The sequence below is a fragment of the Oratosquilla oratoria genome, chromosome 38 (genome assembly GCF_046742065.1).
Source record: "Oratosquilla oratoria isolate Oo_2021 chromosome 38, ASM4674206v1, whole genome shotgun sequence".
Taxonomy (NCBI): domain Eukaryota; kingdom Metazoa; phylum Arthropoda; class Malacostraca; order Stomatopoda; family Squillidae; genus Oratosquilla; species Oratosquilla oratoria.
Window position 1 is genome coordinate 960001 of NC_134814.1, and position 17500 is coordinate 977500.

General features: G+C 39.0%; 1 protein-coding gene across 9 annotated transcripts in view; it reads left to right on the plus strand.

The window, feature by feature from the left end:
* Window positions 1–17500, plus strand: part of LOC143019926 (uncharacterized) — a 148519-nt gene that overhangs the window by 129362 nt on the left and 1657 nt on the right. For 7 of the 9 annotated variants that reach the window (XM_076175906.1, XM_076175909.1, XM_076175907.1 and 4 more), the window contains 2 exons: window positions 4273–8051; window positions 9790–9927. In XM_076175906.1, coding sequence (XP_076032021.1) covers window positions 4273–8051; window positions 9790–9800 — 3790 coding nt within the window. In that variant the 3' untranslated portion in view covers window positions 9801–9927. Of the gene's footprint in view, window positions 1–4272; window positions 8052–9123; window positions 9738–9789; window positions 9928–13957; window positions 14062–17500 lie in introns of those variants that run through there. The other 2 variants (XM_076175902.1, XM_076175904.1) reach the window with 2 other exon arrangements.

Sequence of the window (17500 nt, forward strand, 5' to 3'; positions counted from 1 at the left end):
TTTCTTAGCGCTTCCCACTGCAACTACCTTTCCCTCCTTATCTTCCTTCACAGTTAACAACTTCCTAAATTTTTCTGCCCATCTTCCTCTTACTGCCGTTTCTTCCACTATCATATTTCCGTCTGCACCTTTCACCTTTTCTTCTTTACTTGATTCGCCTCCCCTTCCTTTCTTAATTTCCTTCCAAAACATATTTTATTATCTAAAAAATATGTCATACTTTTACCCCCTTTCACATCTGCTCTCCTTTGACTCCTTTATCTTATGCTTTACTTCTCTTTTCTTTTCTTTGTATCTCTCATATGATTCTCTCTTCTTATTTTACAACCAATCTATGAATGCTCGTTTCTTCTCTTCTACAATATTTTTTGCTTCATCATCCCACCACTCATTACCCTTTCTTTTATTTCCTCCTGTCCTTCTTGTTCCATACACCAACTTTGCACACTTTTGACTGCCTCCTTAAACATCACCATTCCTCCCCAACTCTTAGTGCTACTCTATCCTTCACTGTCTCCCACTCCCCTTTCAGCTTCTTGTACTCCTTTTTTCCCCCCATTTAAGCAGTTTACTCTAAGCGCCTCCCTACCTTCTGTCCTTTTCCTCCTTCTCCATCTATCCTCCACTCACAATTTACTTCCCACCAAAAAATTATCTGGTATCCCCCACTCTCTCCCCTAAGAACATGTACATCTAAAATTATTCCTACTCTTCTCTTGGTTACCTCTATATAGTCCATTAAAGCCCTATCCACCATCCTTCCATCCACTATCATCTTCCATGTGTATTTATGCTTGATTTCTTCCTAAACACTGTGTTTCCTATCATCTACTCTCTAGACACATCTGCACTACCAACTCTCCACTACAATTTTACCTGGCACTGAGATCTACCAATACCAGTACATTGAAATTTCTCCCTAAACCTTCTATGCACTCGTTTAAATCTATCCAAAAAGCCTTCCTTTCCTTTACACTCTTCTCACTACCAGGCCCATATGCACTTACAAAGACCCACATTTCCCTTCCTAGTTTTATCTCCATCTACATTAACATTAAAAAAATATCCTTTCACTCCACCACACGCTTACCAATCTCTTCACTTACTAGTATAGCCACCCCTTCTCTCCCTAGTACTCTCTTCACTCTTAACACCATCCCAACTACACTCCCAAATTCAAACTCGCCCCTCCCTTTCAACTAAGTTTCACTCAATGCCAACACGTCCATATTTCTTTTCTCAAACATACTGCCTGCCTCTTCCCTTTTACTCTCATCTGTACCATATCCACCTACATTAAAAGACCCAAGCCTTAGGGTTCTGTTTGGAAAACTCCTCCCAGGCCCTCTTATGTCTTTGCTTTTTTTTTTTTTTTTTTTTTAAGGAATGTCACCTTTGGGGCTACAATGAGTAGGATGCCTACTCCTGTTCCCATTCCGGTTTTGTCGCCTATTACGACTCAATTTGAACATTCGGTGGCAGTATTCTTTCTCCCTTACAACAGGGTTCAGCAAAAAAAGAAATGTATATTCAGTAACAACATAAACCATTTGCCCGAATATTGTTGCTGCAATTTATTTAAGCGCGTTAAGTCTTGGTGTTCTATTTGTCTTTATGTTTGTGATGTGTTGTTTGAATGACATTGATGCGTCGTATGTTACGCCAAATATCGTGGGTGCATGTTTGTGTGGTATTAGAGTGATCTATATTAACACTCTCATTGCGGTGAAGAAGCCCAGTCGTTGGCACTAGCAACGTCTACATTGGATCTACCAAAGCGTTATCTGCTTCTGCAGTGTTGGGTTAACACTGTTGTGGGGAATTCCTCCACCTGGAGAGCAACGGCGAGGATGTCGACCTCCCCTCCGTCTCGGCCGGATCCTCATCCCCACCCTGACCCCCCAAAACTCCCACGTACATACCCTGAATCGCATCTCAGTGTTTTTTTTTTTGTTTTTTTTAAGAGATGATGTTCAGGGACTTATCTCCCTGATACTGATGCCTACCAGTGATGTTGAATAAAACTTGACCGTCAGTGACCCTGCATACGTGTACTACATACATACACTACATTACAAACAGGCGTGCCTAAGGTGCTCGGTTCTCTGTACCAATTGTAAGAATTCTTTCCATCTGAGGTGCAACCATCTCATTTCCATACGCTCCTACATACACTAATAGACGTGGTCATATCACACAGACTAGAGACAGCACTGCACTCCATCTACAACGCTTCTCACAATTCCCACACCCCGTTTACTTACAAACACAATTTCTCCTACCTCTCCCACCATTGTCACTACAACAAACACGTACACCCCAGCTGTGTGGCCCACGAACAAAACAACATATAACCACTCCTGCAACAGCATCCAGCCAAGTACAGTATAAGCTCACAACTCATGCTACATCGCCCATGCAGTTTATGATGCCACCAAATATACAACCCCGCAACCTATATGACCTGGACATATTACTGATAAACATAGCCAGCATTAGAACCAAGCACATACAATTAAAGTACTTCACGCACACATCGTCATCATACAGGAGACAAAACTGCAGTCACATCACTGAACGTTAGCCATACCACACTAATCAGGTTCAGATTGCACTGTTCAGATTATTAGGGTGGCGGTTTCATCACATAAACGAAGACGTATACTACCTACACACAACACAGCAGGCTCGATCCCTAGCAAACTAATCAACTAATATACAAACTGTGCTTAAGTCCCAAGTTTGGTTATGCTAGTCCAGCATGAGTAGCAGCATCTCTGACTCACGTCACATACTAAAGATCACCCATACAAGGCTCTTTGGACGATCACCAGTTGGTCACAGACAACAACCATGGATCTCTTACACACGAAGACTAAAATTTTGTGTATTCGCCACCATCTTGATATGAAAGACATATAGTACACAGCATACCCATGAGACTGTATGAGAAATCAACCACCAATATATAGGGATGAGAGACAGACTGATGAACAGTACTCCAACACAATATGTAATACCATTCCACCCCAACCACATCAGCACAAACAAACATTATAAGCAGTATTAACGGACAAAGCTCTAGCTGGTCTGAAGTCTGACAATATCCACCACATATACAAGAATCAGAGACCTGACTAAATAGAAAAGATACGAGTACACCTAGGCAGGATTCGCTGTGGCCATCACACAATGCTCTGAACAAATCAACACAGGTTAAACAACATAACAGACGACATGTGCCCACACTACCAGGTTACCCAACAGTCATACATAGTTTCATTGATTGCACAACACTGGCATTACACAGACACTAACACAACACATGGTGGACGACATCCTGCGGGAGCCAGAGGAGGCTCCTTCGTAGTTCTAGTGATGTACCCATTAACATTGCGGGAAACTCATTGACATCGCGGGAAATTCCTACCACTACTACCACTATAATTTTTCTTTATCTTGTTTTATTTTATTTTATTTTTCTTTCTTTTCTTTTTTCCCTTTTTGTCAAACTAACTTGCGAAATAATTTTGCTGCAGAAAGAAATGGCAATAAGCTAATGGAACTTAGATATGGTTACCTCCCTGAAAAGAAATTTGAAGACGGAACCCTTACACTTCATGACAAATCCTAATTTCTAGAAACGTTTATAAGTACGACCCAGGGTGTCTACATTCACTCATAGTCTATATCATTTCCCAGGTACTCACTACTACTTTGTTCATATCCGACTTTTGTCAACTACCCATATAAACTAGTCTTTTGGTTGTCTACTATGTGGCGTTGTAAAGATGAACATTAGTAATGTTTATCGTCAAACCTTAAAGTGTGTGTGTGTGTGTGTGTGTGTGTGTGTGTGTGTGTGTGTGTGTGTGTGTGTGTGTGTGTGTGTGTGTGTGTGTGTGTGTGTGTGTGTGTGTGTGTGCTTATGAGTGTTTGATGTTTAGAAATAAATTTACTTAGTAAACATATGCTTTGTTGTTTGGTGGTTTGGCATTTTAGTGACCTTTTTCATGAGGTTACGGAAAGGCTTGAAAGGCTTTACATTCTTTTCATTTGTTTATTTCCATGTTCATGCTTCTCTTTGTTTTCATTCAGTATTTCAATCCCTCAATCCCAAGTATGGTCATTTTTCCAGTTCGCCTTTTCAGCTTTTCCTTTAGGTTGCAGTATCACCTGTTTGCATATATTACTGTTGTTAGTGGTTTAATTAACCCTAAGTTCTCCTCTTCTGACAGTCTTTCTCTGGATGTCACTGTTCTTGCCTTTCAGCGACCGCCCCACGCCAGCCCAGTGTCTACGGCAGCCTTGGCTCCGAAAACCACCGGAAAATATGCTTCACAGAAGTCGAATAGTGCCAGATTCCGAGCCCGAGTCCGAATCTGAATCTGAAACTGAATCCGAAGAAGAACAAAAGGAAAAGAAAGTTCTTGTTGAAAAGAGAAAAGAAGAAATAATTATCATCGGAAAAGAAAAAGAAGAACAAAATAGTCTTGTTGGAAAGGAGAAAGAAGAAATAATAATCGTTAAAAAGGAAAAAGAAGAAGAAATGAATATTGTTAAGAAGGAAAAAGAAGAAAAAGAAAAGAGTGAAAGTGTTATTTCTGAAACAAAACTTGATAAGGAAGTATCAGAAAAGGGGTTAGGTGACAAAAAGAAAGAAAGTGAGTTATCCACTCAAGTTCAGAGAACAGATAGTGAGTTAGAATTAACGAAATCAAATCTTAAAGAATTTGTAGAACGATGGAACTCGCATCCCAACTCACCCTATTTGATAGGAACCCCAACTACGACAGTTGACCTACAAAAGTTGGCACTAGCGGCTGGGACAGTCCCACGTGCATCTTTTGCATCGATGGCAGTTGCACCTCCTTCAGACCATGGAGATCTGTCCGACTTCGATGAAACTGAAATAGCCGAACTTCCTCTTCCCCAAGAGGAGGCACAAGATTCGGCTGATAAGGATTCTCTCACACAGAGCGATCGAGAAGCCAGGGAAGAAGTTAAAAAGGAGACGCTTAATATAAAAATAAAAGATCTGCAAAGAGATGAGAAGGAGAATGTGAATACTAAGCTAAAAGAATCTCAGAGGGAGGTCAGTATCAAATTGAAAAAGTCAAATGAGGAGGAAAAGGAAAATGTGAATATCAAACTAAAAGAATCATCAGAGAAGAAGGAGGTGAACTGCATCAAATTGAAAGATTCAAATGAAGAGAAGAAGGACATGGTGAATATCAAACTAAAAGAATCAAATGAAGAGAAGAAGGAGGTAGTAAATATCAAATTAAAAGAATCAAAGGAAGAAAAGAAGGAGGTTGTCAATATCAAACTAGAAGAACCACATGAAGAGAAGAAAGAGGTTGTCAATATCAAACTAAAAGAACCAAATAAAGAGAAGGGGCTGGTTAATACCAAACCAAAAGAATCAAATGAAGAGAAGAAGAAGGAAGATCTGAAAACTGAAGTGAAAGAATCACGAGGAGAGGTGAGGAGGAGGAAGGAGCCCATAATTTATCAGACCTCACCCACCACAAGAAAAAGGACTAGGGATGAAGCCAAGTCGTCTAGACCTGTGCTAAAAGAAGGTATCTTTAGCCTAGACACTAGAGTAGAGGTTCGGAGGACCAGAGACAGTACTGGAAGGAAAGATATACCCAAAATGAAAGAGGAGACAAGGAAATCAAAAGAGATTCCTGCAAAAGAACTAGACTTAACGAAACCCACAGAAATTACTAAGGCTGCAAAGGAAGAATCTGAGCAACTGCCGTGCAAACCATTGAAAGAAGTATCAAAACAGCTCCCAAAGGAAGAAACCAAAGACTTCAAAGGTACATCAGAAGATTCAGGCAAGCAGTATTTTGAGGAACCACTGAAGAGGCCCGAAATCATTGCATTGCAAAGGAGAGAGAGAAGGGAATCACCACAGCAACAAATAAGACGAACAGATGCACGTTCAGATACTCCATTAGATGCTGTAAAGGCTCCTGATACACAGGATAGAACTACAAAGACATCAACTCCAAAGCGAGCTCCTCCATCTCGAGATGTTCCACAGAAAGTGATCACCACAATAGAGAAAACATATGAGGGTACTGTACTTAAAGTTTCAATGCCTTTGATACAAAATACCCAGACAACTAAAATCGAAAAAGAAGCTTCAGAAATTGGCAGTCCAAGATCCTCAACTCCTACCAGACAAGGTTCACGAAAGGGTCGTTCCAGAGATTTTGTAATACAAGTTGCAAAGTTGGGTGATGAGGACGATCAGAGGGCAGGAACCTCCTTTAAACAAAGACCGTCTCGAGATGTGAAGCTAATTTCACAAAAATCGCTCGAAAAAGATGAAAAAGGATCAAGAAGTAGAAAACCTTCCACTAACGTCTCACCAGACAGGTCTCGGGGAACAACACCAACTAAACAACGTAAAACCTCCAGAGAAGAACGTCATTCCTCGCGAGAATCTGAACGAGGAGGTACTCCAGCCCGCATTCCCCTTCGACGGCCATCCAGAGATGTTCCCCTTACTCCTTCTCAGCTTGACATTTTAACTTCCCTTGCAGTCGAAACCGGAACTGATTCACCCAGAGGCAACTCACCTGAGCCAATGCCTCCACAAATCCAAGTGTGGCCGGACATGATCGCAGTTCCCCAGACACGAGATGAAACTGCTTTAGAGCTCATAAAACCCCAATCCTCTGAGAAGGTTGGTCTTAAAAAGAGCACAAGTACGAATAACCTCGATATTAACACAATGAAAGTGTCACCAGTTGCAAGCCCTATGAGTTCGCCCTTAGTGGGCCGCAAAGAGCTCAAGCCAGTAGATATACTCACTGAAAAAGAACCGCCTTACACCGCACAAAGCAAACTAGTGACATGGATACTTGATATAGGAACACCGCAGCAGCGTACTCTTCCTTTCTCAACGTCCGACCGTGTATCGCAATGGGAATCAAAAGACAAATCCCCACGACCTTTGGACCGAAAAACAATCGAGAAATCACCCAAACCTCAAGAAAAGCCTTCTGTGTCCAGTGAAACACAAAAAGAAAAATTCCCCCGTCCTCAACCTCCTTTTAGCTCATCGGCGCAAGTCGACAATTCCTGCTCAAGTGGGTCGTCATCGTCAGAGAATCTACAAGTTCAGACTCCGTGGGGAACAATGAAGAGATCTCCTTCTCGGACTAGTCTCTCCAAAACTCCATCTCTTGAAATACCAAAAATTAATATAAAGGAGACTTCCGAAGAAAGAAGACAAGCCCAACTTTCAACTGCAGTATCAATGCAAGCAAAACCATCACCTCAGACTAGAACAACTTCTTCCGAAGACACTTCTCAAGAATCCTCGAGAAAATCACAGAATGAACCTGTCAGTATCAATGGTACCGTCTCACTGTCTCATTCCATGTCCAGTGACAGATTATCACCTCAAGCTCGTACCAGATCCCCATCTCCTTCGGTTAACCAAACAGCAGTGAAAGGTAGATCTCCAACGCCCAACCAAAGAGAACTGAAGAATGATACTGTAGTAGAAAAAGACAAAAATACAGATTCATCCAAAGAAAGGTCAGTTGAACCGAAAGGGGAGAACAAACCAAGCATACAAAGTACCAAATTAGTTAACAGTAGTTCTAGTGAAAGAAAGGAGGACTCAGAAAAGCATTCTTATCCCAGCAAAGGTGACAAGCCTCTTACAGGTGGCAGTGACATGGAAACTGCCAAAAAGAAAAAGCCGCCACCCCCTCCTCCCATCGACACTAAAAAAGTCAACGAAGCTTTCAGTAGTGATACTTTGAAAAGGAAAAGCAAGTTTCCACCCTCTCCAAGTAATAAGAAGCAATTCAACGTTTTTCTCTTCTCTGCACAAGATCGAATATCGCAGTTTGAACAGAAGAAGGAAGATAAACCGAACACGAGACAGCGCCCTCTTGTTCGGTCAAAGACAGTAACCCACTTCACACAGCAGGCCCCATCGTCAGATACAGTTTCTAACGACAAATTATCTTCCGTATGCCACCAAAATAAGACTTCGATTGCTCCTCCAGTGGTTTCTAGTAAGTCCATGATTAATGTTTCCCACGTACAGTTTATGCGAAATAGGTATATGGATAAAGCTAAGAAGGCAAAAGGTGCTTTGCCTTTGGACATCATTCGGAGTGTTGACTCTTTTAACAACAACACTCCAGATCATCCTCAGAATTTCTTGAAACCAGTTCCACTAACTCGAAATAAAACAATAGCATCAATGATCGGAAATTAATTTCTGAGAATGCTTGTGAACAATACTTAAAGTACATAGATTATAACCCATCTTTGATAGAAACTGCATCGGGACATAGGTCTCTGGAAAGTAGTAATCACACCATCTTGTCAAGGCGGTGAATCTAGGTGCATAGAACACCCAGTACTCTTGATTGTCTAACACAGTGGTAGCATAACAATAACAAATGCAAAGACAGCCAGGTAATCTTATTTCAAATGTCCAACAGTTGACTAAAAGATTGTGTGTAAGTACAGTAGTTCCTAGCAAATCTATATTAGATTAATATCGATTTTTCTCTGCAGTGAATGTGCAAAGCAAAAGTCCATCGTGCCTAGTGCCTTGTCTCCCTTTCAACCTGATCCTCCTCCATCCTGTCTTCCCGCAATGAAACCTCATTTCATCTCTTCACATGAACCATTATGTCTGTAGTTTTTGTGTGATTTTTGTCATCCCTACGATGAACTTTGCTGTGAGGGTAGATTAGAAATAATATATAAATGCTGATGTGATTTATCATTGATCGTAGGAAAAATAGCAAGAAGCCGTTTCCATAGCTCTTACATCTACTATATTGGTAGTCAATTAACAGTTTTATTGATATAGTAGTTTCGCATGTTATATTAGATCTAAAGGAATATATTATATTTTTATAATTGCATAGAGTTTTCTACTAATGTGTTGATATATATTTGATTTTCAAATAAAATCCAACTAAATTTTCAATGAGAAGTTTTCTAGATTTTTTCATTAGAATTGCTCCTGAAGTATGTAAAAATAATTACTATTCAATTTGTTTATGTTTTTGCTGTATGCTGAATTATATTTTGTTACAATTGACTGACAGATCCTATTTTTTATTACAGCTTCATGACTCTTTCAGACCCTTGGCTTGCTATCATGTTTTTGCGCGCCATTTTTGCTTCTCCTTATTAATAATTTTTTTGCTCTTTTCCATGACATTGCGTTGCTGACTAACATCCTATCTAATCTTGAAATTGTGGATGTATTGGATTACAACTTGACCAATCAAAGTACATTCCTGTGTTTATCATTTTTCTTGTCCTAAGATTTCTTTTCCTAATGTATACAGTAAGAACAATCCTTACCTCCATGCTACGAATGCTATTCATCTCCTCCCCCCAACCTTCATCCCATTTCTCTTATAGCCTGTTCTCTGATTCCATTTCTTCATTCGCTTTGCTAACAGCTCCCTACAATACAACAACCAACAAAACTACCACCACTACTTCCCCCTCCTCCTCCATGAGTTCCGAGTCTCCAACTCTTGAGGAAAATGCTTATGTTCGAAGCTCCACCATTCTCCCTCCCAATTCCCCTCGCCGCCCCCCAACAGTCACCATCTCATAGCGCAAGTACAGCATTGGTTTTTCCCGCCATCACTACTGCTGCTGCCACCACCACTACTACCGTCGATGCGATGTCCCGTAGTCTCGAAGACTTCACAGTCATTCTTCAGGTAAAACCAAACACCATGACCTAATCGCCGCCATCTCTGTATTATTGCACAGCATGCGCTTGACCACTCAGCAGTGCTTTCGCCATCCTTGGTTGAAGGACCCCGGGAAATCATTAACATACAAAAGGAGAAAAGAAAAAAAGGTAGAGGATACCAAAGAAGATGATGCCGACGACGAAGACGATGACGACGACGATGATGATAATGACGATGATGATGGTGACGATGACGATGATAGTGATACTGATGACGAAGAAGAGGAACTAGTAGATACTAAAGTATCCCAAGAAAACTGTGGTGATATCCCTTTGGACAAGACAAACCTCCGGCAGTTTGTCAACAGGAGAAGATGGAACAAAGCAGTGCGTACTCTCACGGCCTTGATGAGGATGGGTGTCTCTTTTAACTCCGAAAACCTTCTGGGCGGTTTAAGGCGTTCTGGAAGCGAGAGCGGTATATCCTCCGGTATCTCTCATTCCAAGAGCACGAGTCAGTTACCTCGTTCAGAAGAATCTTTGGATTCCTCAGAAAAAGAGCGTCAGCAGTCGTCTCAGCCGAATCTTCAGGCCCCACAACCTCGAAAAGTGTTGCCTATATCGAAGACTAGGACTGCTCCTGAGCTGAACATAACAAAAGCAGTAGCATCAACCATGGACACGATTACGGAAGTGCAAGCATCTCCTCTGACTCTTCCTACACCAAGGAGGATGTCACAACCTCAAGATGGGTGTATCAAAAAGTCAACAAAAAATCCACCAGCTGAAATTAGCGTAGTGCATGACGATCCTCACCCCAACCATGAAAGACAGACAAGGAAAAAGCCGGTGTTCATCCTTGGGGGAGATGACCAAGTTCAGGAAAAAAATACAATTTCTTCGAAGTCTAAAGATTTGTTAGGTGGAAATGCCTTGCAAAGTGCATCACCAAAACCAGCTAAGACTTTTTTCCTGGACCAGGAAAAAGAAAATACTTCCTCTCTTTTGAAATTAGATTTGATAGAAAGAAATCACTCTAAAAAAACATTCCAAAAGTCCAATGAAACTAAAGAAAAATGTGTTATATCATCTTGCCACAAAGAAATGCCTACTATATCAGAAGAGATCTGGCAACCAGAAAATCCTAAAAACAAAAATATTGATAAAGAACCTTTTACAGCCACCATCAGAAGAAACAAATCAGCACTCGAAGTGCTGGATATCGCATCACTAGAGGAGGGAAAGGAATGCAATGGTTCTATAAAGTGTTCGAGAAACATAGAAAATGACACAGCTTCAAAAGTGAATCAAGCTAGTCAAAGACCAGGTAATATTCTTGATATTGTTGAAAAGTCAATAAAAACTTCTGAAGAAAAGCTACATTTCCCTGCAGGTCGTCAGCTAACATCTCCAACTTATGATAAAAACCAGGAGTCTATAGTGAAAGTTTTCAGTTCAGAAAAACCAAAAGACAGTACAGTTGATACTAAATCTAAGTATACTTCTTTCGATTCCATTTCCGAGAGAGCTCCCCAAGAAACAAGAACTACAATTAATACGAACACGAGTGATACTGTAATGACGAAAATAGATAACGTGCTTCAATGTGGAGCCATCTCTAAATCTAAGGCCAACATCAAGCATGGTGCAGCCACCGAAAAGGGAGATATTTCTTCTGTCCCCTCTTACACCTCAAGAGGAGGAACAGATCACGATATCGTTTCAAACCCTGATAAAAACGAGCCTCCTACGATGACTTCTAAGAAGGGAAGTATTTTTGTCAACACACCTGTTTCAAAAGAAGGCACCATTAAAAAAATATTTTCAATCTTTGATGAGAACAGTCCACCTCCGGTGACTTCAGAAAAGAGAAGTATGTCTGTTGTCACTGCAACCTCAAAAGAAAGGACAGCTCATGAAACCAATTCAGTTTCTGATAAGAACAGGCCCTCTCCAATGACTAGCGAAAAAGAAAGTATTTCTTCCGCCACTCTGACCACAAAAGAAGGAACAACTTACGAAACTGTCTCGAGCTCTGGTAAGGAGCCACCATCTCTAGCAATTCCTAATATTGTAATTTCCTCCGAGCTGAATAGAAAACATGATACACCCAAAATAAAAAACTTGTCAGACACGAAAACAGATGCTCTTTTGAAGGTTCCTGACAACGGGAAAAAACACGCTAAGGTGGAAAGACCCCCAGAAATAATTTCCATAGAAAGAAAAACCTCAGAACTAAGAGAAACTACTGCTAATACAGAAGCCTCCTCCAAAGCAAGATTAGAGCCTCCAGCAATGCCCACTTATCGTTCTCAAGCAGTAACAAAATATGACCCTCGACCTCGGTCAAAGTCGACATCAAAGATAAGTGACCCCCCAGCCGAACCTCCTACTCTCATCTTCAAGGTTAGAAAAGATATCCCAAGAACCAGAAGCGTCCCATCGAGTTTGAAAGGAGAGTCCAGGGAAACCTCCAAGAGGGAGAGCTTCATCTTGGTGGACCAGCTTTTGAGTCAGTTCAGCTCGGGTAGCCACCATATGAAGATGGAAATGAACAGAGGCACAAGGAAAAAAGCAGAAGGACAGCTTGAGTTTGAGCGAGTGAAAGGATCAAGTTTTGGGAGACATCGATTCTTCTCAACTACGTCAGTGTTCCAGCTCGCAAAGAGGTTTACGTGATTTATATATTTCTTTTTTACTTAAACCCAGTTTATATGCCAAGTGTGATGAGGTAACCTAGGGGATGTGTGATTCAATGATGATGAATAGAAATGCCGGGTAAGGGGTTATATATATATATATATGGATATATGGGTAAGAACGTCTGAAGACACCTACGCAGTATAGGAAAAGATTTTTTTAAGTTATCTTACAGTAAATGTTGGATGTAAAGTGAAACTTTATAACAGTGTTCACCAACAAAATGCCTTTATTTTGTAATTTCTAGTATTTATGATAAAATGTCACGTCGTCATAAAAGAAATTAATCAACTATTATAAATAGACTATATCCGTCTGTCTTCCATAGTGAAAAAGAATATGTGATATAAATCAGGTACATTTAAGATTTTTCAGGAGTTGCAATTTATTTGTTGTACATATCAGAACTTCTGAAATTAAATTCTAACTTGCTTGGAGACATATATAAACTTAATATTCACATCTACATGGATGTTTTTTTCCAAATACATGCACATAAATAGTCACAAAAGCCCTTACAGGACAGTGGGTAACATTCCTGCTTCGAATGTGGGAAGCCTGGGCTTGATCCCTGAGGAAGTGCTAACCAACTGATCAAGTTGCACTTTTACGGCTTCCCAACCCCTCTCTGCAACGGCGGATACCAGAGGTGCAGAATACGATGGTACCTTTGTACTACCAGTGTCACATTTCAGTGCTGGTACATAATCAGTCTGACTGAGCTGATTACTCTGCGTTCATACTCCGTTCACAACCACAGCTATCCATTCCAACACGCTTGACACTTCATGTACACTTCGTACCATCCATACAAGCTAACCAAGCCGGATTAACGCACCATAGTGATGTACAGAGGATATACCGCGCCACACCCACCCCAACCAGGAGATAGGACGGTAGCTCTGCAATGCACCACCAAGGCTGAACATTTTCAAATAGCCGCACATACACAAAAAGTATACATCTACATGTGCAACCAATATACGTGCACACCCACTCTCTCTCACACACACACACACACACACACACACACACACACACACACACACATATGTGTATATATATATATATATGTATGTATATATATATATATAAATATACATATATATACATATACATATGTAAATACATATATACATATATAAATATATTGTATATATATATATATATATATATATTAGTAAATGAAGGGGAGCAGGTTCTCAGTAATACACGTGGAGTTAGAAACGACAGCATTGTTGAAGTTATTCAGTTTTTCTTTGTATTCTCCATTTTCCTGATTAGAGATTTGCCATTAACCGGGTGAATTGAAACTAAGTCTCTATATTCTTCCATTTTTGTTCTTATTTGAGTTCGACGTTTCGTCTTTTACAATATGAATGCAAATAAATACGGTGACAAGAAGACTTACATTTAAAGGGAAGAGAGAAAGAAAGTGACAAATTGGGGTTGACAGATATATATATATAAGTCATCTTTAGTATATCTATGTAATTTTCGTATTTTTTGTCACCATTACTGTAATTATGTAATTTGTTATTTCAGTTACTCTTGAAAATGTCTTCTTCAAGACGAAACGTTGAACTCAAATAAGTAAAAATGGAAGAATATAGAGACTTAGTTTCAATTCACCCGGTTAATGGAAAATCGAGAACACAAAGAAAAACTGAATAACTACAACAATGCTGTCGTTTTTAACTCCACGTGTACATATATGTATATATATATATATATATAATATATATATATATATATATATATATATGTATTTATGTATGTGTATATGCATATGTATATGTATGCATATACATATACGTATATGTACATGTTTATGTATATGTATACATATGCGTATACATATATGTATATGTACATGTTTATGTATATGTACAGTATATGTATATGTATATGTATATATGTATGTGTATATGTATATGCATATGTATATGTATATATATATGTATGTGTATGTGTATATGTATATGTATATATATATGTATGTGTATATGTATATGTATATGCATATGTTAAATATATATATATATGTATATATCGCAACTGCAGTAAGGGCATGCAGTATTAAATCCCAATTTTCGCCTAGGTTTGTGTCAAACCCCATGAAAACGGGAATACAAATACGATTTAGGGAGATGTGTAACAGATAAGAATGATGTCAACAAAAGCAAAGTGGCGAGAATGATGGAAATAAAAGAGATTTTTAGGAATAAAAGTAAACTGGAATAAAACTAATAAAGCTGAAGTCTTTACATTTCTTGGCAATGATACGTTCGTGAGTGAAGAAAGAGTGGAAAATGGATCCAAAACTAATGGATGTAAGAAGGGTGGCTGGTGCACTTGCGAAGGTGTGTGTGTGTATTGGGGGAGTATTAAGCTCTTAAAGCAAATGTGAGAACAGCGGAAGGTGCTGGGCATTCTAAAATGTGTGTGAAATAGGTAGATAGATAGAATACCACACCAAATATATAAAAATTGCAAAAAAGGGAATGAACATGATGAAGATCAACTGATCTTTGCTGGAGGTACAAGCCATGTGAACAGAATGAGGAAGGACGTGTTGGTACTACGAGTAGGCCAAGTATAGGAAAGGAGAGGCACGAGATGTCCCCAAGGGGGCGGGGAGAGCAGTGCTAGGTGGCATGAAGATGCAAGAGAGATGTGACTGGAGGAGAATGTGTAGAGAGCCAAAGGGGAATTGGAAAGAGATGGAATTGGGGAGTAAACATCAGAAAGGGGGTAATATGAACAAGAAAGACTCATAGTCCGGAGGAAGAAAGAACATCTTTTATGTTTTGGATTATCTTTGGAACAGTTAACGTTGAATTATCATGTAGCACATTTGATGCTTTTGATTTGGAAACTGCAGGATCCGCGCCTAGTTTGGAGAGTCAAAGAAACTCATTCACTGGAAGGAATGAAATGAATATGTGAAAAGTGCGAAGTGTGATTGAATGCACATGTGTACGATATCGTACTTTGTTATGCATAATATGGTTGTGTGTTTATATGTGCATGCGTTTTACGAATATACAAGCATGTGTGTGAATGTATATATGTATATATCAATGAGCTTAAAATTCACCTATACTTATGTGTATACATATACATACACACACACACGCAAATATTTATATATATATATATGTTTATGTATATACATATATATATATATACATATATATATATATATACATATGTATGTATATGTATATACATACATGTATATATATATATATATAATATATATATACATATATATATATGTATATATATATATATATATATTATATATATATATGATACTTATTCACATGCACGTTTGGTTTGATATAGTCACTACCGTCAGCAATTCCAGTGTTATATGAAAAATCTTTTATGAAATGAACTATGATTTTCATTGTGATTACTATGTTTAATTTAAATTCTTATAACTAATCACAATGTTATCGTAGATGTACATAGCTATGTTTTATGTTGGGGACTTTCTAAGCTACATATGTTAAGAAAAAATGCCATACTGTGCCATTGATTGGCATGGGCATTATCATGTAAGTGTGAAATAGAAATAAGCTCGACACTGGTATGATTTAGGCATATCGGTAAAATGTTTACTATTTAAGTTCACTTTTCTAGTGTCCATACTACTCATAAGAGGCGACAGAAAATACCAATATTCTTCTCAGAATATTACAGTTTCAGTCTGCACTAACTCTTGATGCAAGAATTCAGTCTGTTTTATGGTAAACAGATAGCAGATTCAGGTGAACTGTGTAGTTTTACTGAATGTATCATTTGTTGATAATTGGGTTCGCACCTTATTCAAGGATGGAACTCTTGCTCTTATTAATGTTAGATATAAGATCGAAATATCAGGGTCCCTCGAGCATGTGTGCTCTGATCGATCCGTCTTCGTCTTGTGATTCATTCCTGCCATGCAACCGACCGATCAGTAAATCGAGCAATCTGTTCCTTCAGCTGTATGAGTAGAAAATGTGTATAAGGCATCTTTCGTATGGATTACCTCTAAGAATTATGCTACCCATTGTTACGAATGTCTGAAACGTTTCTGAAACGTTTCTCTAACCACACGTTTGTGTTCGGACCTGTTCTTAAGTCGCCAAACTTTTGGGTTTAGTTTCATAATTATGATAGTTTTTATGAAGTTAATCCTGTCACGCGCGGTACTTGAATGGTATTTCATGTCTTCTTCAGTAATAATAATCACGCATTGTAGTAGATTTAGATGATGTTATTTCAAAAGTATAGAGGCTTCATGATCTCTCCTTCTGGATGTCAAGTGATACTGTACATGATTTTTCACGAATAAAAATTTAAAGCTGTATTTGGAAATGTTTTTCCATACCAGTACATACGCAACTCAACACGGTAGTTATACTTACATTTGTCTGTATTTACATATTTAGACTTGGGAAACAGCAAGCTAGAAGCTTAGGAAATGATCAGTAGATTGTGCTTCTTTGGGCCATAACCAATGAGAGATGTGAATCTTACTAAAAAAAAAAGAATAGAAATAAAGGTCTAGATTGTGACGGAGTTTGGAAAGGTATGTGGCAGGAGGAAGTTGATGAGATGTACAAGGGGAGAGGATGGCAACAAGTTGGAAGTAAGTGTTAGATTAGAGAAGCTAATGGAAGCGATTAGTTTTAAGTATTTAGGGTCAAATCTAGTGAGAAAGGAAAAGCAGGGGGTGTAGATAAAATTTAAAGTGAGGAAAGCAAATAAATGTCTTGGGGAATTGATATCTGAGGACTAGATGCAAATAGAAGATTACATGAAAGTGTGATTGTGCGTACGAAACTTTATGGGGAATTTAAAAGGGGCAGAGAGGAAAAGTGTCTGAGATGAAGTGCCTGAGAAGTATGGTGGTGTTGACAGAGATGGATAGAATGAGAAATGAATTGAAGAGGTAAGCGGGCTAGGGAAGACGCTGGCAAATAGGGCCGATGAAAAGTTATTAGTATATATATCAGAAATGGTGAATGGAGTAAACTTGAAGGGACGACCGAAAAATTAGATAGATGGATGGGGTGAATGGGGCTGTAAGAGGAG